The sequence below is a fragment of the Lepisosteus oculatus genome, chromosome 9, assembly GCF_040954835.1.
Source record: "Lepisosteus oculatus isolate fLepOcu1 chromosome 9, fLepOcu1.hap2, whole genome shotgun sequence".
In the NCBI taxonomy this organism is placed as follows: Eukaryota; Metazoa; Chordata; class Actinopteri; order Semionotiformes; family Lepisosteidae; genus Lepisosteus; species Lepisosteus oculatus.
Window position 1 is genome coordinate 32507843 of NC_090704.1, and position 25069 is coordinate 32532911.

General features: G+C 36.0%; 1 protein-coding gene across 1 annotated transcript in view; it reads right to left on the reverse strand.

Moving 5' to 3' along the window:
* Positions 1 to 2969: 2969 nt before the first annotated feature.
* The window catches only part of spata20 (spermatogenesis associated 20), a 129920-nt gene continuing 107820 nt past the window's right edge, over positions 2970 to 25069 (reverse strand). The window contains exon 16 of the mRNA XM_006635078.3: positions 2970 to 3604. Coding sequence (XP_006635141.3) covers positions 3434 to 3604 — 171 coding nt within the window. The 3' untranslated portion in view covers positions 2970 to 3433. The remainder of the gene's footprint in view (positions 3605 to 25069) is intronic.

Genomic DNA, 25069 nt, shown 5'->3' on the forward strand with positions numbered 1-25069 from the left:
ATATGGAAATATGGCAGGAAATGAGTAGCTGTGGTTGTGTTAGATTTTTTGAATGAGAAACTCATGAAAGGGTGAGTCATCTTAAAGCTTAATGGAATTCTAGAGCTTTGATGATCTGAAGCGCTACCAGATTGGGGGAAATCAGTTCTGGCTTGCATTCGAAGGGCTTAAAGTAGATGGATGAATAACCACAGCAGATCTTACACAGGGATTGGAAAGTGGCAGCAGCTGAACTGGTCAATCTGGTGTACTGGGGCTAGGGGAGGGAATTGGTTACTTGAAAGAGTGGGCCTGAGATGTCAAGGATTAAATCCAATGCAAATTAAAGCATTTAGTAAATTGAGTTTTGAGTGCTGTCACATAGATGGAATTTGTAACCCAAAAGTCCTTGATTAAACTCAGCAGCAGGAAGACGGAAACAGGTTCAGGCAGAGGTTTTAGCATGTTGGTGAAAAGGAAGGGCCACAGGCCAGCAGCAAAACTAGAAGCAAGATTTCCTTAATTTTAGGGAGCTGTAAAAAGTGATGTGTCTGGCACAGTGATGTTAGTATGACAGTGATGTTAGCATGTGGTGATGAGAAATGAAGGCGGACTCCAACGGCAGGGATCACTTGATAAATGGAAGGTTTGCAGTATAGTGGCAAAACCTGACAGCAGGTTCAGTGACATCTCAGCAGGTACAGTACCATGAAAGTAACAATTAGGTAGAAATCAGAAAGCACCAGAGGCAAGTAAAGGAGGAATTAGCGCAATGAATACTGAAACAGACTGTCTTTTGTCCAGATTTTCATTATAATTTCCAAATTGAAAGGTAACAATTTTGTTTTGTTGAAATATTAATTCCTTGTGACTGAGAAATTTCATTTATGACACATACAGCCAAAAGAAAGTCTATCCATTCTCAGGCATGATTGTGTGTAGGGTACAGTACGTTCATACTGACAGATGTCAGCAATATCAGCCTCAGTGTGCAGCAGTCAAGGTGGAGCATTGGGAGACACTGCTGTTTTAAGAAGCCTGATGGCATGTGATTAAAATCAACGCTTCCATCACTTCATTGTCTTAAAAAGTCACAAAAAATTAAACATTTTAAATTAATGATTAAATTAAGTAACATTTCTGAGGCGCTAAAAAGCAAATGAAAACAAAGTGAACTGAGTCCATGTCTGAGCTTGTTCATAACCTTAAAATCTGTTCCAAAAGTTGGATGAAGAAAAATAAGTATCAAAACATAATTTACAGATTTTGACTATTGCTACCCCCTGGCATTTTGATCATTTGGCAAAAGTGCAAAAAGTGAACACATGCACTTTTTGCACTTTTGCCATGATGTGTACTGGGCTATTTTTCAGGTCTAGATTCTATTGTTACACACTAATATTTGAAAGATTTCACTCTAGGAATATGACACTGTATTTCAGTTGTGTGATGATATAGTCAAAAGTGAAATGAATACTGAAGGATATTCACGAATAAACCCCAGAGGGTTTAAAAAAATGTTTGTAAAAGGATCTGTCACATTCAAAAATATTTGTATGTGTATAGTGTACTGCATGTACATATTTCTGCATAAACTGTATGCTCAATGTCATATCAATTGCATCCTCGTTGGCAGCAGACAGAGCTCAAACTCAAATTGCCTGAGCAACTCAATCCATATATACAGTATATACAGCAGTGAAGTGCACAAGATTTGAAAAGACATGATGTGTATTTATGAATATTAAGAACTTTGTTTCTTAATTAAATAAAAGTCATTTAGGGATAAATTGTAATGCCAAATTCAAATGGAAAAAACTGTCACGAACACTTCTTTCCGGGCCCTATGCAGACGACACAATCCGGATTAGTGAGGAAACACTGGGGAAAAAGCCATGCAGGAGAGGGTTTGGAGACAGGGGGCGTGTCCAGGGGGTGCAGGTGTCCAGGGGTAGTGATTCCGGGGTGAACAATCCATGTAAAAGTCCAAACGGGTAATCCAAAGAAGTGAGAGTCCATAGCCAGGCGAGGTCTGCTGATCTTTGGAAATGAATGATATTGTATCATTAAGCTAAATGGTAAAAACATGTCTAAGTTTCCAACTTCATTTGTTCCTACGTAATGTATTGGTAGAGTAAGCCCAATACCATGTACTCAGACAGAGGTGTCAAATGAATCTAGTCATTAATTTCCTATGATTATATTATTTTTATTGGAGGGGCATGCGCTGTGAAAATTGGGTGCTTTATTCTTGTTCAGAGTGGCCTGGGTGGGTATATAGGAAATATGAGATGCCCTACACTTAGACTACTCTGGTGGTGAGTTAGAGCTGCTTAAGAAGTAAAGGTGGAACTCTAGTGGAGTTTTTTCGTCCTTCTGCAGTTTCTTAGAACTTTTGTTTGATCAATAGTAAACATACTGAGGCACTTACGTGCAACACAGAGCCTGTGGTGTGTAGATGATAAATGATTAAAAGACGTATTTTACTGTATTTACAAAATAATTCATCATGTTATTGTCTTTCTTCCTGGTCTTGTGTATCTATCATATAACAAGTGAAAAGGATTTAATTTCTTCAATCTGGAACAAAAGAGAATGAGCAGAAATATGATCCAGTTATAGAGTATAGAACCTTCAAGTATTAGAATGAGGGTATGAAACAAGGACATGGGGTCAGAACTGGAAAATGAAACAAAAGTCACTAAAGACACAGAATGATGTTCTTAATTTGTAACTCAAAATGAAGAGGGCAATGAAAACACGTTTCTGTTTTTTTTTTTTAAGATTATTTGAAGGTTGTTTCCAACATTTGTTTAGAAGGATGATGAAATCACATTAATTGAATATATTGAAGTATAACCAAACCGTGAAAAGATATACACAGTAGCTGGAACAGATGGTTTACTGGTGCTGAGAAATCTGAATTAGGTATGCTCTTTAAAACTCCACTACATATTTGTTCAGAGTAAAAATAATGACAAACAACTGGAAACTTAATGGATATTTAATTATTTTAATATTAGCAAAACCGCAAAGAAAAGGGTCAGGAGCCAGTATTGAATTCAAACCTTCTGTATACAGGCATTTATAGGCTGGACAGTGGCACATGCACCCTCCCTTGTGGCAAATCAGCCTCAGAAAGAAGAGCTCTAATAGAGTCTAAGTCAGTGTAGCCAGAGAGTACACATATTGATTGCAAAGAGCTGAGATCTTAGGCAAAATAAGTGGCGAAGACAGAAATGAGAAACTCCGTTTCAATAAATCTGCCTGGAGCTTAGCTCCTATTGCTTAGAGGCACGTTACTGATTCACCTACCAAATTCCACAGCATGTGTTTTTCCCAGTGAAACAGACAAAATTATAATCTTCACAAGGGTTATTTTTAAAAGCTCTTTTTGGGTCTTGCAAAATGATGTGCTTTTCTATATGTGTAGAATTGATGTCACTCAGAGGCCTCACTCTAGAAGGAGTCTGTGCAGCTCTTTAGCAGTGGTGGCAGGTAGGGAGCATGTGAAGTTCTTGCAGACGTAAGCGGTGGCTTTTCCTCCCTGGGGCGCCATTGTGGAGAGGACAGGCAGCCGCTGGTAAAGGAAGTTGTCAGCATTGCCATCTGCCATCAGCAAAACCTACAGAAAGAGACAAATTGTGTTGGATGGAAGAGATTAATATTAAATTACAAGTATCATCTGGAGTAACTGTTAAATTTAAAGAGTACAAACAACATTGTATTGTAGTGTGTACTTTAAATATATTTTTGCAAAACAACTAAACGAATTGAGGGTAATTTAGTTACGCAATATCTGTTGTTGTTGTTTTTTTTGTGTTCATAGCACAGTGTGTGCTCACGGACCTTCTCTACTGTCTTAGACCAGCAGAATGACTTTTTAGTCCTGAGAAGATCTTACAATGAATGAACGTTTAACAGGGCAAATGTTTTTTAAATGTCTGATGCTGTGCTGAGTGGCTCTGTTGCAGTTGTGACCTTTAAGTCCTTATGTTGTACTCATTTGATTAAGAGTGCTATTAGAGCTGCTCAAACAGTAAACTTAAATGGCAGGTACCTAGAAAACTGTTTATTTTAAGAGTAAGCTTTCTCACTTGCAGTGAGAAACTATAAAATGACTCTGATATGGGCAAGTTCAAAGTAATAGTTTGCAAAATCCTCACCCCTCCACTGGTAATACAAGTGCCCAAATAAATGATTAATGATTAAATAAACTAAAAAAACATTTGGGGTGGGGGGGAACCCTGCCATTTACGGCATTTTCGGATGATTATAGTGCACCAGGAATGCTGTGCAAGTGGCCCTAATGAAAGGTTATAGACTATGTCTCTGTGGTCTTACTATGCTTGCAACAAATGTTTACTGTCTTCAGCCATGGTTCCCCTCATTTTGTGTTCTAGTTTATTTCTTCCCAGTGCTCCTCCTCTTTTGACTAAGTTGGTGGTTAAATATACCTGCCATAAAAACATGCTAGCAGTTACATACTTTAGCTTCTGTTCACGGCTCCTTCTCTGTGCCATTATTGCAGTACCTAATCAAACAATTAATGTTATAAAGTTACTTAACATCTTTTTATCAGTCATGTTTAATTACGATCTGAATTCAGAAGTGTCTTCCAACATTTTCAGCACAATGTCTCCTGGGACAACAAAACTGAAATGACAACTCCAATTGAATTTGATATATCTGCACAACGTGAACAGCAATGCTTGTATTCTCTCCTTTATCTCCCTGCCAATCAATGAGTTAGATTTACCAGCCAGAATATGATACTGTACTGTAATGTCTGTAATTCAACTAGCCTTTTGTTTTTTAACCTCCAAAATCAAAAACCAAATGATGAAACTTTTACAGTTGCACAACAAGACAGCTACCCACGTTTCAGAGTCATCCTACTATTGCAAACCCATATATTTGATGCATTTTGTTGAACCTCTCTATTGTTGTGCCCCCTCTCTACATCCTGTCACATTCAAATCATGCTGCTTTGAATTTCCATGGCAGTGCTCTTTGGAGCTCTCTCCATGGAGATTAAATGAGTTCTCTGCTCTGACTGAAGGCTATGATCATTCTCTGCTTAGCAAGGCTCAGGCTAAGTGAGGATGATGTTTTTTTTATTGTTATGCAGATGGAGAACTGCAGAGCAGTGTCTATGCTGTTATTCAGGCTATTTGCCCTAGTACAGTTATACCTTTTCAATTTTCTTCCAAGAAGAGTCGGCTGCCAATATCACTTAAAATTCCCAAACTGAAAATGAAGCCCCAGGATTTGCCAAAGAATGGGGCAGTTCATTGTGTGCATTCACTGTGGATACCAGTTTTATTAACAATGGACTGTACAGTACTGACTGCTCGTTTTAATGTTTTAGATACTGTATGTACAGTACAAACAATGTTCAAGACAAAAGGTAAACACATTTATCTTTCCTTCATTTTCTGAGTTATGATTAGTCTTATTTCAAGGGTTGAGGTCAGGATAAGAAGGTCTTGTGTTTTGTTTCAATTTACATTTTTTAACTTTTGTTACAAAATGTTACTTTATGTTTATGTGCTCATTTCATTTTGATCACACATATGGAAAAATTAAAATGAGAAGAAAAAAAAACATCATAATAGGATAAGATAGATACAATTTACATTGGTGAAATAACAAGTTTAAAAGAATTGTTATAAATTATAATAATCAATATTAAAAAAAACACAAATGAAAAGTGTGAAACTATTTAAAACTTGTTATGTGGCTTTAACTAACACTACTAAGGGCCAGATTAATGTGTACATTAATTACAAAACTGTAATTTTATTGTTTGTAAATGTTTTTTTTTTTTAAACCCTAGAGTTCTTACACTGTTTTGCAGTAACAGCCTTTCCTTCTAAAAACATTCCATTCACAAATGTTGTGAATGATGCTATTTATGGGTCTGTTTCCTTACCAGGATTGTTATGAGCAGTACCAGTAGGAATCTGCATTAAAATGTATTCTCTCAGAAAACCTTACATTGCACACCATGTCTCCAATGTAATGTTTCTGGTAGATGTGAAAGCAGAACTGTATGAAAAAGATATGCAAAGGACAGAAGTTTGTTTGGTAAGGAATCTACACTGCACTTCTCATTCCTGCATAGCTTAATCATCCCATCCTGCCTTCTTTCAGGAAATGTCCTACCAAGCACAACATCTGCATGAGAGCAAGGACATGTGCTGTCTGTTGAGACGGTAACATTCACAGAAAACATTTTCATCAATCTGCTTGAGTCTTCGAAATAGAACGAGTAGGCTGATTCATATTTTGTCAATAACTGTCATTTTAGAAATGTAGCAAAGACAGGAGGAGTAGATTTGTGTTTGGAGCACTTTGCAGGTCAACAATGAACATTTATTTCCACTTGATTAGAGGACTTCTGCTAAACACTTAACTGAAAAGGGAACAGGGATTTTCTTTTTCTTTACTTTTGTATTGCAAACAATAATTGAACTTACTGTACAGACAAACAAGAAACGAAATCTCCCTCTCAACTGTCAGCCTAATAGTTACTTTTTCACATGGTTTCTCAAAGAGCCACACAGCATCAAATGGCAGCTTCTGACACTGGTTTTTGAATGTTTTATAGTATAAATATAATTTTTATGAATTTGTTCAATCATAATCTTCTTTCTTCTCATTTTAGAACTGCCTCATTTAAAACTCCTACTGAAATAAATATTATTGGAAGTGGAAGAATAGTGGGGAAAAAAATTATTGAACATACAGTATACAGTATACAGTATACAGTACAGTATATATCAGTATGTTATAGTTACTGGGAACTGTCTTCAGTACAAAATCAGTTGTCTGTAAGTTCTGAAGCAGCATATACTTCAACAACACAGCTCCTTGTGTACAACACAGACTCAAACAAACCACATTTACTTCGACAGACTCCATCCATGGAATGCAAAAACAGGAGAGCGAACATGACCTCTTTGCCTTTTTTACAGTTGCAGAGCAGTCTGTCAGAATAGGTAAATGTCAAAGGCAGTCAAATAAGATGACACCTTGTGACAATAAAAAGAGTAATTTTTATTACAAATGGATATTAATGTATTTAGATTCACATTTCAGCTTGAAAGACAACACAAAGTTTGTGTTCTTTGCTACACAAGTATTAATTTAGTCAGTAGTAAGCTATTAAGAGAGCAAACATTGAACAGAAACAAACTTTTAGGTCCTTAACAATGAAACAGTTATCTTGGGCTCTATATATTTAGCAAATTAGAGTAATGGCAACAATGAAAATGATCAATTTAATACTAACATTTAAAATATGGTAACTACCAACAGAGGTAACTACCAACACCAACACATTAAAAATTGTAAGTTTTTGTCAGAACATACATACAGCATGTAAAAAAAGAACACACAAATCATTCCTTGGTTTAAGACTGCATGCATGTACTGTTCCTGAATCCAAAGGCTGTATTCTCTGCTGTCAATTAATTCTGGCAAAAAATAATATTACTACTAAGTTTCAGGAAGGATGACAAGCAGCCAACTTCACATTCACCTCAGCTGCCTAAACTCATAATAGTCCCTGACATAATTTCATGAATTAAAAAAAAACTATAAATACCATACATGAGATTTTTCTTCTTCACATTTGGCTTTTGCATCCATCCTGTTTGTACACCAGCTACACCTTAGTTAACTTCTCACTCTGCACTCATCCAATGGCCAAATCTTACTATGACTAAACACTCAAAAGATATGTCAATACATTTAATTATTGGTTGTTGTTATTCCTCGTGGCCAGTAAAGATGAGAGCCATTTCCTTTCCTTTGTAAAGCTCTGGTCTCTAAAGACAACCTCACACTGACAGTAAAAGACAGTAGTGTTTCTACCTCCTTGACTGTAACACCATGTTCACTCTGGTCAACCACCCCCTTGTTAACGGAAAAAGAACATTTAAAAAAGGCTTTAATAAAAGAATAAGGATCACAAAAAATTCACTGACTGAACAGCATAGTCCTAGTGTCTGACCTGGGACTGTAAACAGAACAGCCAGAATGCTAACTTGGAGATAAGGGAACACTTCAAGCACAAATCAGCACTCCAGTGCATTGAATGTTTTTTTCATGTCAGTGCTATAAATACCGAGGGAGTTAATTCTGTTCCATCTGTTAACAGAACATGAAAAAAATCAAGATAATTCTTTCATAAAGTTTGTTAAGACTGTCTTTGATGAGCAGATATCTTACTATATACAGAAAACTCTTACATATTTGACATCTTCATCATGAAAGAGTGGAAGAAAAATCATGAAATGTTTGTTATCCATCCTTGATTCACTTACTCTTTATCATTACATTTTTAACACTTTTATCTAGGGTGACTTAAATTTAATTAAATAATCCATTTGTATAAATGAAGGATCACAATTTCCCAGGTAAGAATAACTAATGTAAGTCACATAGTCAGACAAATATGAAAAGTGTACTAAAGCTGGGGACACATAACATTTTCCGTATTCAACGTATGGTATAGTCTACCAATTCTTCTGCAGGTCTGCGTCAAGCCTTTTTATCAGTGTCGGTGCCATTCAAGATGCATTATGTGTCAATCCCACAGTCTCTCCTGAAAGGGGGGCTGTGATCTTTTCTCAAATTATTTTTATTTTTTCACCCTATTTCTGATTCATCTAATGCTTGCACAAATTTGATTTCAATAAATTTCTCACAACCATTACTAAGACTGAAGCCCACAACTTTGCTTGCCTATTTTAAAAGCAAGATGACTTGCTCAGTTGTACATCTCCACAATGTAATGCATGGACTCTGTTTGGAGGCACAACTGGAGTAATATGAGCCGAACACAATGGGGACAAAAAAAACAAGTGTTGATGGTCCAGGTCTATGGTAAAAGAACATTGTGGTTTTGGTAACTGATGTAATTACAAAGTACATCAGAAGATATTGTAGGTCTGTAGAAAAAATACATCATTTGGCAGAATTATTACTATTATTTTCTTAATAGATTAGGAGTTAATGAATGTGGGTAATTTAGTTTGAGGGCAGAGATGGAGAGAGCTTCAGGAGATTCTTTCTAGCCATTATTATTAGCAAATGCTCACTTTTCACTTCTCATTCAAGTTAATACCATGAAGCTATAACGGACACAGTTAATTCTCATTATAACTACATGCCAGTGGTCTGTGGGTGCTGCAGACACCCCAGGAGACACAATGCAAAGGAGGGATGGGAGACATCACTCACATGTCAGCTGTCAAGTAGCAGGAGAGCAGGGCTCCCAGGAGGCTGAGAGCATCCTTTCATGTCCACTCAGATGCCTCTTTGTGCCACTGTTACCCTATGTGCCGCCAGACAGCTCTGACAATTCAATCAGATACACTCATAAGATGATGACATTTAACTGGAAGGAAAACAATTGAGCTGCTAACAGACTGGCGATTAAGACAGCTTTGGGAAAAAAAAACAATTTCTGGAAATTCTGACAGGAGGCTTGTTTCTGAACAGCATATCAAAACAGCTTTTATGGAACACTGATAAGTAGAACATACTGTATATGCAGCTCATATGCAGAATCTAGTTCCTGTGGAGTCCACATCTGCAAAATTATTCCTCTTTAGTACCACGGCAAATAAAGGTCAGAAAGGGGAGTTATTGATTTAAGTATCATTTGATTTTTAGTGGGTTATTTAATTTAAACCTTCATTCAACTTAAAGAGGTCCAGTGAACCACAACATGCTTGTGTAGTGTTACATGTTCCCAAAGCTTATCATTGGAAGTGGTTCCTTATTGGCAGTCCTAAACATGTGCTCTCTCTGTTCCCTACAGTATGTAGACTCAAGTTCTTCTGTCAATGGAGTAAGTGAATTCCAATATTTTGTTTTACAAATCAATAAAGAAACAGCATACAATATACTGGAGATCTGATATAATGGACATTGTCCTTAGTGCTTATGCAGTGGTCCTACTGTAGGTTCTTAAGGCAGTCACTTTGACCAAAAATAGTCTAAATGATCAATAGAGTGGAACTAATTGTCACCTGAAGTTAAACTACTGTGAGTCTCTGCTAAATTGTTAACTCAGTCAAATTAGAACACAAACACTTAACGGTAACCAGACCATTTACAGTGAAGTCATTAAACCAGCATTCATGGGTCTGGGCTTTGGAACAAAGTTGGCCTCAAGATAGAAAAAGCACAACAATACAGTAACCACTAGAAAAAGAAACTGGAATCATCTTCAACATGAGAAGAGACAGACCACATTCTGTCTAGGTAATCTGAACACAAGAAGACAAGTCTTCATAAAAGGGGTGGTCTTATTTACAGAACATGTGGAAATTCTGACTCTCTATATCGTGGAGTTCCATGCCTTAAAGTAATTTCTCCTTGAAGCATTGTTTGAAATATGAAATTAGTTCTAAATCATTTTTCTTTCAGTTTTTAGTAGAAATCTAATAGATTTCTTGAGGCCAATCTAATAGATTTCTTGAGGCCAATCTAATAGATTTCTATGTCTGTAAAAGGCAGGATTCTGGTGCTCAAAGACTTATACATATAGTATATCTACAAGTACTGTATAATAGTAGTGAAATGTTGTGTGTTGCACAGTATGTCTGTGTGTAACTTATTGTAGTAAATATTTGTCTGTGTTATTAATCTTGTTACCTTGTAATGGAATAAGTGTATCCTCACTCCGTTACCAAGCATCTAGATTACATTTAGCCACTCATAGAAGTTAAATATATGTACTGTATTGCTGCAGATAATGTTATGTTTTTATTCCCATGACTCCTCACAGCTCTATCACACTTAGATTTGAATACAGCCCTTTGGTTTTCATGGTAGGTTTTGCTCTGACAAGCACTATTAACTGAGGGAATTTATTCTGAAATTACATTAACCAATTTAACTGACTACAGTTGGACTCTATTCTGGTTTTAGAGTGATCTCATAAGACAATTATATGCACTTAGACTCAATTTGGAGTGACATGGCAAAGGGGGTGAATGCAAATCAAGACATACAGATGCAGCCATTCAGAACGTGTAGTATGTCTTCCAAATACAGCAAAAGTTGTTGGGTGTATTACAGCATGCAATTCACTGGCCAAAGATGATTGATAGGTGGCACTTGTGGTGCATTAGATGTTAGTGAAATGATTGCTTCATTTAATCTCTCTATTGTGCATGTTTAAATCCGCTTAATATGGAATATTAATATGGAATTTTACAACTAAAGGGAAATTTGGATACATTTGCATAAAAATAACAGGAGCATAACGTCTCTGAACTCTCTGAGCTATATTAATTTAGGAATATAAATGTATATATACTGTATATGGCTGGTAGTTGTAGTTAACAATAAAAAAATAAACAACCTTGTCCCACCTTCTTCATAAACATTACATGCATCAAAGTCTTTAACTTAGTCACTGTGGGCATTTTGGAAAAGCTTTGACATGCTCGTTCTGGCTATATTAGTTTATATACTTTATAAAAAACTACAATGTTTTAAGCTTTTCTCTGAATATACATACTCATACTGGTCCCAATTTTAATTAAACAATTAACCTCCCAGTATGTCTTTGGACCGTGCAGTACTGTGTATTGTATCATACTGTGCAGTAATCAACTGCAGTATGATATAATCAGTATATACAGTAAATATACCAATTACACATAGTATATACAGTCTGGCACCGTATGGTTTTAAAGTTATTACAGTACAATATGTGTGAAATATATTTTTATGGTCAAAATTTAAAGTTAAATTTCTTCCTGATTACTTGTTGCTGAAATGTGCATTAAGAAAAAAATATAGATTTTCAAAATGTGGATGTAAATCTGAAAGAGCCACATCACGTTCACAACAAGCTACAGTATAATAATAAACTTTTTTATATATCCAACATACAAACAGTACTGTAATACACAGTTTTAAAGTCTAAACAGTATATAGTACAACTTATACTCTATCATTGGAAAAAGATTATCTCAATGGACTCTGCATTGACCCGGATTTTAATGAAAAAAAATTGCAGCACATTACCATCTTCCAGAAACACACATCACAGACCTAAGAACATTGTTATTAATATTATAAACAACATTTATTTCAAATGTTTAGTCTGAGTTTGCCTCAAAGTGCATACTCTCTTTATCCTACCAGAAATGAGGAAACACAGAAATGTTGTTGTTGTTTTTAACTTAAATCTCAACACTTGATTCCCACGTGACCAGTCTTGTGTTTTGTTTCATGTCTATAAACTGAATGTGCAACACAAATATATATAAATAAAAATGTTTAATTTTCATTTTTTGTTTATCATTTATGTGACTATTCCAAAATTCTGCTTCTCACCTGTTAATGTCTGAAGGCTAAAATGTTAAAATAATATAATATCTTAGTGATTTATTTAATTGTTATTCACAACAAATAAGAATGACAAGAATGATTGGGTGTTCCAGTATGTTCACACACTATTGTATATGAAAAATAATTAAATTAATAGCTTTCATTCTCCACCTGTCACAGTACAGTATATACCTACAGCCTTCATTGACTTTAGAGGCATTTAAACTGCAACAGAACCAAGGAACATTGAAACAGCAACATACTGCAAATTAATTTGAATTATACTGCTCATGATTATTGTCCACAGACAGAATGAATATATAATGCTTCAACAATCTGCTACCAACAGATGCATCTATATCTGTTACATGTCCCTCATTTTATGTGCTTTTATGCTTGGTAAAGCCCAAAACAAAGAGGAGGGTGAAAATAAATGAGGCTGTACATCTTAATGCAGAATCATACTTGTCGAGCTCAAAACCTGACATTAAAATAATTAAGTGTATAATCTCTCCAAACAATGCTAATATACACTAATTTAATATGCATCTGTTCCAGCAGAAAGCCACATTAATTTCAACTTCCCCAGTAAAACAGTTCAACTGAATGGGAAAAGGGAGCTAATACCACACTACAGTAGGAATGAGCCGTTTATCCCTTAGGAATCAAATGGGTGGAGGCCATTCGGCCCATTTTCTCATTTGGCATACAGCTCATAACACGTGCCAAAAAAAAAGATTCCTTGCAAAATATATTTATAAATTGATAAAGATACAGTATATACAATGTAAGATAAATCTGATCCTGAATTGGCCAGAAATCAAACCTGGGCTTTCCACATGATGATTGAGATCTCTATTATTGAACCAAAAGGTTCTAACTATTAGCAGCATGGTCAGAATGTTCTTATCAATCTATTGTCGTTAAATTTTAAAACCTAAGCTAGTCTGGGCCTTGTTAATGATTATGATGAAAAATCTCCAAGGAAAACCATGTTCCAGGTTCCTAGTGTTGATACACCAGTAAGAAACACTCTTTCCTTTGGACTGGAAATTCAAATCCAATGCCCAAGTATGGTAGTCAAGGACATTGTGCTGTGAGCAGCATCACCTTTACATTACCTTTCACATTACCATTCACCTGAAGAAGGCTCCACAGCTAAAATGTTATGTTTCTTTTTCTTTCCTTTCAGTATGGAATAAACCTTTACCTGTTCCTTTGCAGTCTACGCATGCTGACTCAGCTACCTCCTTGTGCTTCATTAGATAAAGACATGCAACTAAGGTCCTGAATCCACAGATATGAAATATTTCATGGCACTGTTTGTAAGCCTGTTAACTCTGCTGTTTTGGTTAAATTCCACTCTAGGCTTATGCAAACTGACTAATAAAAGTTCCTGAGTTATTTTCTTAATTCTCCACCTGATTTGCTTTGTAGTGAGGCTGTTGGTGCATTATGGCTGTTATGTGTCATCCAGTTGGGACGTACACTTCAAGGCTAATGAAACAGGTCTTCACCTATGCGTGATGTTTTATAGTACATGTACACCAACCACGAATTGGTGCTGATCAATGTGGGCCTGTGCCAACTGACATGTCCATCCCAGCCCTTTTGGGAAACGTTTTTACACTTTGTTCCCCTTGCCATGTGTTCTCTTCTGAGAGTAGAGCTGTAACACATCCCCCTCATCATGAAGATACAACAAATAAGAATGACAGGAATGATTGGATGTTCCAGTATGTTTGCACACTACTGTGTATGAAAAGATAGAGTTACAGCTTTTATTCTCCACATATTATGTAATAAACAGACTTAGGACATTTTTCATCCCCTCTGCAATTTCACTCTCAAACAATGTATAGTAATTCTCTTATCTCCTGAAACACTGCTGTACTCTCTACTTTGCTGGTAATGTTTGTCTGTTTTTGATTAATTTTTGTGTTGGACTGTGCAGTACAACAAATTCCTTGCAAGAGATAATAAAGCTTGAATTAAATTGATGAAGGAACCAAAACTACTAAATACATTGCTGTCTGGAACATGGCACTGAGATCAGAACCAAAGGGCAATATTCCCACATGTTGAAAACCCAGAAGAACTAATCATATGCTGCATGAGGATGACTTATGACACACTACAGGAAAAATAAAATCTGAATGTTCCGTTCTGCTTCAGAGACCATGGTGTTCTCAAACATCTATAGAATAAAGAAGTCACATAAATAGAACAGATAATAGGATGCACTCCATGAATGCAACAAAAAAGTTTAAAAAATGGGAAAAAGTTAGACAATAAATATTCCTCATCTTTCCCACGAACACATTGAAAAGCAATTAAGAAACGTCCTTGGGTCAATTCACAAGTCTAAATGAGAAAATATGCCTTGTCACATCTGTTGTTTCATGTCTCTTATTTAGTTAAAAAGAAGGTCATCTTTGCTCTATGCAAAAAGCAGATTGTACTGTCATGTGACAATGTAAAAGGAAGGCCATTTAAAGTTAGCAGGTGGCACAATATCAGGACCATATTGAAATGATGTAAGAATGGCACAGAGCCATGTGGATGGCTCTTTCACAGCTTCAGTCATGAGATCTTATCTGCATTAGCGAAAGCAGGGAATGTTTTTTCAATCTGGATTATACAATATTATGTATCAGTCACTGTCACAGAATCAATAATCACATTGAGTGATTATTAAGTATGTTATTGGTGAGACCACTAACTACTCCAGGTTTTTTTAATTTACAGAAAGGCTCAACATTTTTTAGTACTTGAATCTATCTTAAATAGGGGACATTAAAATCATTTTTACCGACCCCATTATAGGTTTTGAAGGACACTTAATTAATAGCGATAGCCTCTTCATTATCAAAATTACACATACAATACAGTAACCTGGCAGTGTTGCTCATAGCTATGACGAATTATAGTGCAAATTCAAACTCCAATAGGCTTTTTGAATAAGATATAAGTTATATATAAGTTAAAAATACATTGAGAACTCTAAGAATCAGGAGTGTCTTACTGCATTTTTGTTCCCAGAGTTTGTTAAAGAACTGTGATTTGGAGAAATAACCTCATAAAGCTTCAACTTGAATTTATGGTACCCCTTTGCACCTTTATATCCTGTGGTAAAAATGCTAAAAATATCAGTTAATGAGGATTTCATTAATAACACTCCGGCTATTAAGGATGTATCATTGAAGAATCAAATTTTCAATCTGAATTTTAGACATAACTTTTAATTACTGTAAAGCAAGTGCCTAAATCAATAGGGGTCTAATCCTTTATGTATTGTTATTTATTACAATCGCCATCTAATTGTTTTGTCAAAATTACGTTTTAAAAAATTCATACTGAACGTCAAACATTTTTGATGGCTAACCACATAACGGCATTGAGAATGGTAGTTTACAGAACATTAACTGCTTTTGATTTTTAATTGCTCTGTAACAACATGGTCTAAATAGACTCCTTTATTTCCTCAGATCACCATTTAAATAAATGATATTGTCTTTCTTTCAAATATCCGAATTGTAGAAATCTTTAAAAATAAAAATGTTGACTGTATCTCCTTTAAAGCTTCAATTTTATAGTTAATGAGATTAATATTTATCATTGAGAAGGAAAAGTCAAAATTTCTAACCATCAAAATATCAATAGAAAAGGCCCCCTTTATTTTTTAATATTGAGCGTCCTGCTTTTCACTCCCTGCCTTGGAAACAGAAATCAAGCAAAAAGCAATCAAGGATCAGAGACCACTATGCAAAGAAGCAAGTCTTTAATACGTCCTGCTCCTGTGATTTGTGACACAAGATGTTCACTAAATTCTGACTGTAGTCACCCAAATTTCAGTTTCAAATTGCATTTATTCAAACTCTTGTTAACGAGGGAAGTACTATTCCATTTACTATAAAAATATCTTACAAGACTCCACTTGGATAAATGGTGGCTCTTTTAATTTATCCCAGCTTCAAGCACCGTCTCATTCTATGCTGTGAATGCAGTTACTGTACCTTATCATAGCAGAATAATCAATGTCTAAAACAAAATGTAAGGTATTAAATGACCTGAAGAAAATAGTCTTATCCAAGTAGTGTAAGACAGAAAATATAAAACAGTTAAACTAAACAATGGAACAGTCTTGTAGCAATATTGTATATACGGTATAAACTAGAACTACAAATCTGATCTAGACTAATAGAATACAACCTATGGGATATTTTTAAGGTCCTTATCAGTCTGGATATACTACTAGATATACTGAAATTCTGAATTCTTCATTTTTCAATGGTGTACAGGCAACAGATTGATGAATAAAGGTTACATGTTTTTTGCTGAAAATTCAAGGAGAATTGTTCTACAACAGGCAGAATCAAGAGACAAATCACCAGAATAATCTCCACTGACAAGTCAAAGGAACTGAAACGACTCATCTTGAAGAACAGAAGATTTAAGTAAGATTTAATTTAGATAGTCAAAATTAAGAACATGAGTGACAGAGTCAATCCATAGAATGAACTCAAGCTCACAGTTCAGGATAACTCACATTTCAGGATAAGCAGAATTAAATGACAAAAGACTAGCAGCCTCTGCTTTTGAGAATTCTTAAAAACTTCAAACAAATATCTGTAGATGTAATGCAACAGTCTATCTAGACACATATTGATCTAATCCCAGGCTCTAGGATTAATGATCCTGTTAACTCTGTTTGAGGGACTGATAATACTAACACAGTGACGGATTAAAGTGAGAAGCAGCTCACCTTGTTTCTTATTTAGCAGTTTTAGATTTTTTTAACAGGAAAAAACTACAAAAGGCAGTTTAGATTATATCACGTGGAAAAAAAAAACACTGAAAATGTGGATATTTCCTAGATATCAGTGATAAAACAACAGCAAAAATTTCACTGTATCTTTTATTGTCATTGCTACCATCCTACCTGTACAAATCAAACATGTCAGCTTTTTATTTGCTTCTACAAACATATTTTTACCACCTTCTCTTGAACCACACAACCATTTAACATCATTTTTTTGACAAACTTACACAGCCATTATTACAATGTTTAGCAATCTCCTTTTGAGAACATAAAAATGTGTAGTTTCCATGAGACGAATGGTAGCTGACTTCACAGGGTTGCTCTAGAATTTGAAGTTCGGAGCGGGCACATGGCCAGTGGACAGTTCTCACTATGTCAATTTTTCTCCACTATTTGACACACCCCTGTCCAACTAGATCAAGAACAAACGCTGTGCCTGGAAAAATGTAGAGAATTACAGGAAGCGCTGTGCTTGTCAGACTGATACAAACATTGCCATGGGCACCTGCTTGGTGAGTGGGCAATTCAGCCTCAGCCAAGGAGTAAATTGTATCCAGGCCATGGCTCTCACCACAACTGCCACATAAGGGCTTGGCCAGCCAGCAGGCCATATGTTTAACATAACAGGTCTAAGTAATTGTATCACAGTAATTCTAAGAGTCCTGAAATCGAGCTGTTCTGATATGACATTTACTAATTTTCTTGTCCGTGAAAAATTGAACCAACAAAAGCATGTACAGTAATGAACCAATCCCTTAAAACGCACAGTTAAAAGAATATACTTTGAATTCCAATAAGGCAATCTGAAACCACATGATACAGAATAATATGACTTAGTCAAAACTGATTGTGATATGACAGAGTTGTCTTGGAAGTTTGCTTGCTTTTTCAATGGAAAAAAATGTCAGGGAATTCAAAAGTGTCAGAAAAGTGCTGCTGGTCAGGTGTAACCTTGATCATTATGATAATATTGCATTACCACCATCAATATGTTCAGAAAATATTCCTCAAGTTTTCTAAAGTTCTATAAGCCTTTCCATAAGACTACTAAGAACACTTTGCAGCAATGTTGGTATGTGAGCATTTGGTCTGTAATACAGTACATACATAAATTTAAATAAATCATAGCAACATTCAAGGTTTTTTTACATGTATATAATTAACAAGTCACAACATCCTAAACGATCCACAATATTAACACAATAGTAATTTATACTGTATTTATAAATTATTAACTTTTTGTTTATTACTTAATATGCACCACAACCAGAATTGTAATCAAAATATAAGAACTATGAAATCTAAAAAAATGTCCATTACATCCTGCGATATTATTGTACTTAAAATAACTATTTTTTCAGGGAAACTTATAGTTAATAATACAATTACGTTTTACATAATGGCATATTATAAACTTGACTTCACTGTAAATTTATGTGATTTCAAGTAGGCAGGTTAAAAAAATCTATTTCTGGAAATTTGCAAAGTGACACTAAAGTACTGTGTGGGCAATCACTGTTGAAAAGGTTTAAGGTGACAATACATTTGAATACCAAGCAAGACTATTATGACAAATATAACAAAAAGTGTTTGCTAATGTGATGTTCTGAAGTGGGTGAGTAGGAGCATAGTGCTATCATCAGCACTGCACTCCTGCAAGGTAGACAGATTGATTGGTCTACGGGAGCAGTCGGACTCACTGCGGGATCTCTCCCCTCTGCAGGATTGTCGAACGGTAAAGGACTGTGAAGGCATGCTCTGTGCTGCTTTGTGTGACAGTGAAGACAAATAGCAGGAGTCAAGCTTTAACAAATTCAAGGGTTTTATCATGAACAAAGTAAAAGAAAGCTATATCAACTCGGAGAGTAAGATAGCCCATTACTAAACTGCTCTCTCCAAATGAAAAGCAAGTCCTTCTGTCCAAAAAGATACCGGGACCAGAATGGAAATCTTAAGATGAAATCTCAAGAGTCAGCCTCCTGAACTTTTTCTATGAATGACAGTGCTACAGTGTTTTTCAGCACTGAAGACAAGACCTGATCCAACAACAGCACCTGAGAGTAAAGTGTGTCATACATGTATACACTTCAGCTGATATAAATAGTTAAAAGATGTGATTAAACATGTACAGTATGTGTGCAAAAATGCAGAACCAACTCTGGTGAATCCTTGCACATGGGACAATAAAGTACAAACATATCAAAATAAAAGATAGAATCCTGAAGAGATCTAAAATACAATACCTGGAAGCAAATGTAAATGTATCTCAATCAGCAGGGCACTGAAAGGAAATAACTTAAATTTCACTGAGTACCTGCTTGCCAGGAATTGTCACAGACTGAAATCAAAGTGTGAATCATCCATCATTGTTTTATCCCCACTCTCTCTGTAAGACACCATCTAAAGCTGTTAATTAACTTTCTAAATGACACAATCGCTTAGCTAATTGTAGCACTAAAATGACAGACAACCAGAGATAACTGTAATTCTTTTCAGGATTAAGCAGGGATTTTGTCAAATTTTTCATAAACATTTATCCATTCTCTCCAGAGTCAAAACTATGCCTTATCCCATTATTTGTAGATCATACTTACTTACTTTGTAAAGGGAGTTGTTAAACATACAATAAGTTAGATCAAAACTGAATTACTAGCTAATCCCAAATGCCACGTGTTTCTTGTGGGTGGCCTTTATTTGAGCAGAGGAATTTTGTTTGCACTCAGAAATAGACATAATATTAAGCAAATATTATGTAAAAGGATTTTAAATTCCAAGACTGATTAAATCCACTGGAGGTCAAAAACACTGATTTGCCAAAACAAAAATGTGAAAAATATTAATAACAGAAACTTTAATGTAAAATCTGGTTGATAAATTTATTATTTGGAGCAAGTACTGTACTATGCAGAATGCACCACCTAATAAGATTATTGTGCTACTGAAGAGATACTCTAAACTCCAAAATTAGTGAAAAATCTATTAATTTAGAACTAATTAGTGAAAGCTGATTTATACATTTTTCTTTCTAAAAAATGTAGTAATAGTAAAACACTATATGCATACTACAGGAGGTTTTAAAAAACAGTTAGTAGGGTGTTACTGCACATGGAATGAAGTAGCAACATTTTTCTGAGCTCCTCTATAATTTCTTCAAATTAATTGCAGTTTTTTATTAGAGCCAGATTACTGTTTAGTGTTGTAACTAAACATTTTTTTTCTTAACTCTGAAATGTGGAATTAAACAATGTTGAAGCCCAAAACCCAAAACAAAAATATGTCAGAAATGGAGGAACAGCAGTCATCTGATAGGTGGGTCTAACTCAAATAAAGCAATTCTTGCTGCAATAAAATCTCAATGTCAAGAACGTAAAATGTGGTTGAAGATTGTTTATGACTGTCTCAATTACACTGAGACCAACTTATTATTCCTTCAAACAGTGCAATGTGAGTTAAGAAGGTGGATAAACAGAGTGGATGAGTCCCTGACTGCACACAATCACAGACAGGCGTTTGAGAAACTTTACAAGGACTAACTGTCCAATCCACTAACAGCTCACTCTGAATCTGGGTGAATGATCTGAAGGGGTGTTCTTGCCAGCAAAACATAAAGATAACCCAAAGAAGGACAGGCTTTGTAACAGATTTAATTTCTGAACTGGAAGGGACAGAAAAAAATGAGACCGTGATCCGTGGATCCGTGGATCACAGATTTTAGTGTCAGAGTCATACAGTATGCTGCTAATTTGTGCAATAGCTGATAAATTTGGACATATTGCAACTTACTGAGAAGAGTGTAGTTCATAGACCAAAGAGCTGCATGAATCCTACATGTTATAAACGCATGAATCAATCACTCAGCATTGGACATTGATAGTAATTGTTCTCTAACGTTAAAAAAGAGGTATTAATGAACTTTTCACATAGTGCTGGAACTGGAGAGGATCAGATGATTCCCAGATTCTTGACTACGGCTGACTATAAATGGGGAACCTATCCACCTGTCACGCCCTCTGCAGCCAGAGGGCGCTCCTTCTCTGTCCTGTCCCTAGTTTCCGGTCTGCTGTCCTTCCTGTCCCTCTCTTTCCCTTGGGCTATATATTTCCGGGTCTTACACTCTGTCCTGGCTCAGCATTGATGTTCGGATGTCCTGAGACCCGCCTAGCACCAGGGCGCCCCACGTCCGCTCCCTGAGGGCATAGGTTTCTATACGGCATTCCTGAACTCTTTGTACTAATGAGCCCGGGCCTTTTTCCCGTCTCGCCGCTATGCATATGGGTCTTTTTCTGCTCTCCTACTCCCCACGGTTAGTCCCTTTGGACGTCCGTGACGCCACCATTGAAGTTCACCAGCTTTTCCAACAGTAAAATTTCTGTTTAGTCACTATTTAAGTTCAAGAAATCCGAGTTCAATCGGGGCTTGACATCATGCAGACAATAAATAAGTGATAGATGTAGGAGATCAGAGGGTGAAGAGGTTTTAATGTAAATCTGAGTTTAATCTGTATAACAATGACACTATCCTTGGAAGACTTTTTTATTTGGAAAGTCCTGTGTGACTGTTTTCAGTCAAGTTAACTGTTTATTGTTAGGTGTATCTGTGTGTGAGATAAATATGAGATAATTCTATGCACACATTTCGTCAGAATGCTATTGTGTTGAACGTTATGATTATAACCAAGAAACAAAAAAAAAGCTGATGACAAACAATTTTAAAACAGGCCACAAGTGTGGGAAAATGGGCAGATTCCATGTGAGGAATAAAAACAACAACTTTGCTGGACTCCTATGTCATCAATAATCCTGAGTAACGTTCAGTCTCTTAGGAACTAGGTTGATGTGCTGCAAAAAGATGCCAACTATCTCCACAAGTACAGGAGTGCTGGTCTGATGGCCTTTAGAGAAATGTGAGTAACAGACTCAGATTTGGACTCAGACTAGACCAAATGAACATGCTGAAACTTTACAGAGAAAAAGAAGCTCGGTTTACCTGATATTGAGTTGCTGTTAATATCAGTAAGACGTCTTTATCTGGTCAAAGAATTCCAACAGATATTCATAACCATTGTGTACGTCATCCAAAAGCAAATGAAACAAATGTAGTTAATAGCATTTATAATGTCATTCACCCTCTGCATAATTATAATGTCATGCACACTCTCTAAACCCCGAACCAACTAATTTGATCCTAGGAGATTGTAATCACTGCAACCGTACAAAGTTGTTGAACAATTTCTACCTATATGATGACCGCACAACTGGTAGAAATAGAATCCTGGATTTGAACTATGGCTCGATCAGAGGGATGTACAACGTTACTCCTTTTGGCTCATCTGACCACAACACTGTGCGCTTAATGCCAAAATACAGAACATTACTGAAGAGGGAGAAAGCACAAGTGCAACAGGCAAGCAGGCTTTTGGTTGCACATACTGGCCTGTCTGTTTAGAATCTTGTGACAATATAGATGAACTCAAGACACTTTATTTTCCTGAGAAGAAATAGTGATTTCTATGAAACTCATCAAAGTTTATTCAAATAATAAACCTTGGTAGGTTGAAGAGCTTAATAAACTTAAGTAGACCGAAGAGCATGCTGTGCCACAAGTACATTGCTTCACAAAAGGATAATGAGTCTGATAAGAGGGGAATCAGATCTGACGTTAGAGCAGAAATTAGAAAGGCAAAAACATACGGAATATTGATTAGAACTTAGAGAGAAGCTCACTACTTGAATTTGATACACAGTGTGTTTCAAACAATTTCAATAAAAAGAAACATAAAAAATTGTGGACATGATAAAATGAGTCATGTCCTGAGGTACTGAGGTCATGTGTATAGCAGCTCAGTACTACATATATTAAATTAGCAAAAAATCCCCAAAATTTGGAAACAGACAACAACCATAACTGTTGAAAAACAATAATCCCCCAAGATTTTAAATGATTTCAGACCATTTAAGTAATGACATATTTTACTATTTTAGACTTCCTAGATTTAAGTGCAGAAGAACCACAGTAAGTTATCCTTTATTCCCTCAGCTATTGCCTGCTTAATTTGGTTAACTGTATATTTTACTTTATTTATATATTTACTTTTTTTCTTTATCTTCATTCTTATTTGCTAATGTTTCCTGCCTGCAACAGAAATGTCTCATTTGGGACAATAAAAGGAAATACTTTCTGATGAAGAAACATACATTATATACAAATGTACAAATATTGCCATATACAGTATTGACAATGCCAACAACCATATCACCCTAAAGCTCTTAACTGGCTACCCACTGAAGCTAAGCAGGGATGAGCCTGGTCAGTACCTGGATGGGACACCTCCTGGGATGCTATGGTTGCTGCTGAAAATTGTGTTAGTGGGACCAGCGGGGGGGCGCCCATCCTCCAGTCTGTGTGGGTCCTAATGTATAAGAGCAGGGACACTATACTGTAATGGGCGCCGTCTTTCGGATGAGATGTTAAACAGAGGTCCTGACTCTCAATGGTCACTAAAGATCCCCGGTTATTTCTCGATAAGAGTAGGGAGTTATCCGGGGTCTGGGCCAAATTTCCCCTCTCAGCATTCTTGCACTTGCCCTGCGATGGACTGGCGCCCTGTCCAGAGTGTACCCTGTCTTGTGCTCGTTGCTTGCTGGGTAGAGGTTTGACCAATGACATTACATGTACTGACAATTTGCTCTGGTATATTTCAGATTTCCCTACCCTGTCTGGGTAGGAAATTGATCTGAATATTTGGTACATTCTCAGGCTGCACTATTAACTGGGGGGAAAAGTACATTCATGCCTCATCCAGAAAATCTAGAGACCACTATTCTGAAGAAGTTACCATTCAGTGTTGGACACGATTACTTTACATACCTGGGTTTAATAAATCCTAAAATCTCTAAGTTAATATTTTACCTTACTGTAACTACTCTGTAATTGTCACAGAGTTGATAGAAATGTTGGTAGCTGAAGATCTTTGCCACTTTCTAAGATTGGGTGAAGAAATGCTATAAAAATGATTTCCATTCCCAAATTCTTATATCTGTTTCAGAATTTAACTTCTGCTTAGTTCCTCATTTTATAAGAAGTTAGATTTCATAATTATGTTATTCATCTGGAGCTATAAAATTCCTTGTAACTCCAAATCAAATTTACAAAAACCAAAGAATGCAGTAGGATTAGGTCTTCCTATTAATCCTCGTTATTATTTGGCTGCAAACACAAGGCTCATACTGTATTGACAAATTGACTTTTCCCATATAGATAGAAACACTCCTGTGTGGTTAGACATGGAAGCAGAATCCAACATTAAAATGTCTCTCCCATCTCTGGTGTTTGGAAACCTGAATTACTGAGGAAATTAACTAAACGTTTTATTAAAAGTTTGTATTATATCGTGTTGACTACGTATCTTTTTACCTATATTTTACTAAATCCATCTCAGGATGTCTGGTCTCAAAAGATAACATAGCCACATGTTTTTTTTTTACTCATAGCTGGCATTGTTCTCAGGGAAATGACCAAGTGACCTCTCCTGGAACAAACGATCTATTCAGCAGAAGGGGTTGCTTGTCATGCAAGCTGGCAGTAAAGAAAATATACGTACTGGTCAGCTTTCTGGAATGACCATACTGTATATAGCCACAATGCAAGCAGCGAGTCATGTGGGAGTGTATCTTGTTTGTTTTACTATATAAAAGAGCACTGTAAATGTTGTCTTTTGAGTCTTGTGTCCAAAAGCAAGACTCCCATATGCATATGAAATAAAGATGACTTTCAACACCCAAACTCTTGGCTGATGCCCTTTGTTTGGCACAACGTTACCAAATAAAATAGTGAGCACAGATGTAATTTTGAAGAAAACCCTGGGGATATTAAATTAGATTAAACATTATACAAATTACCCAAAAC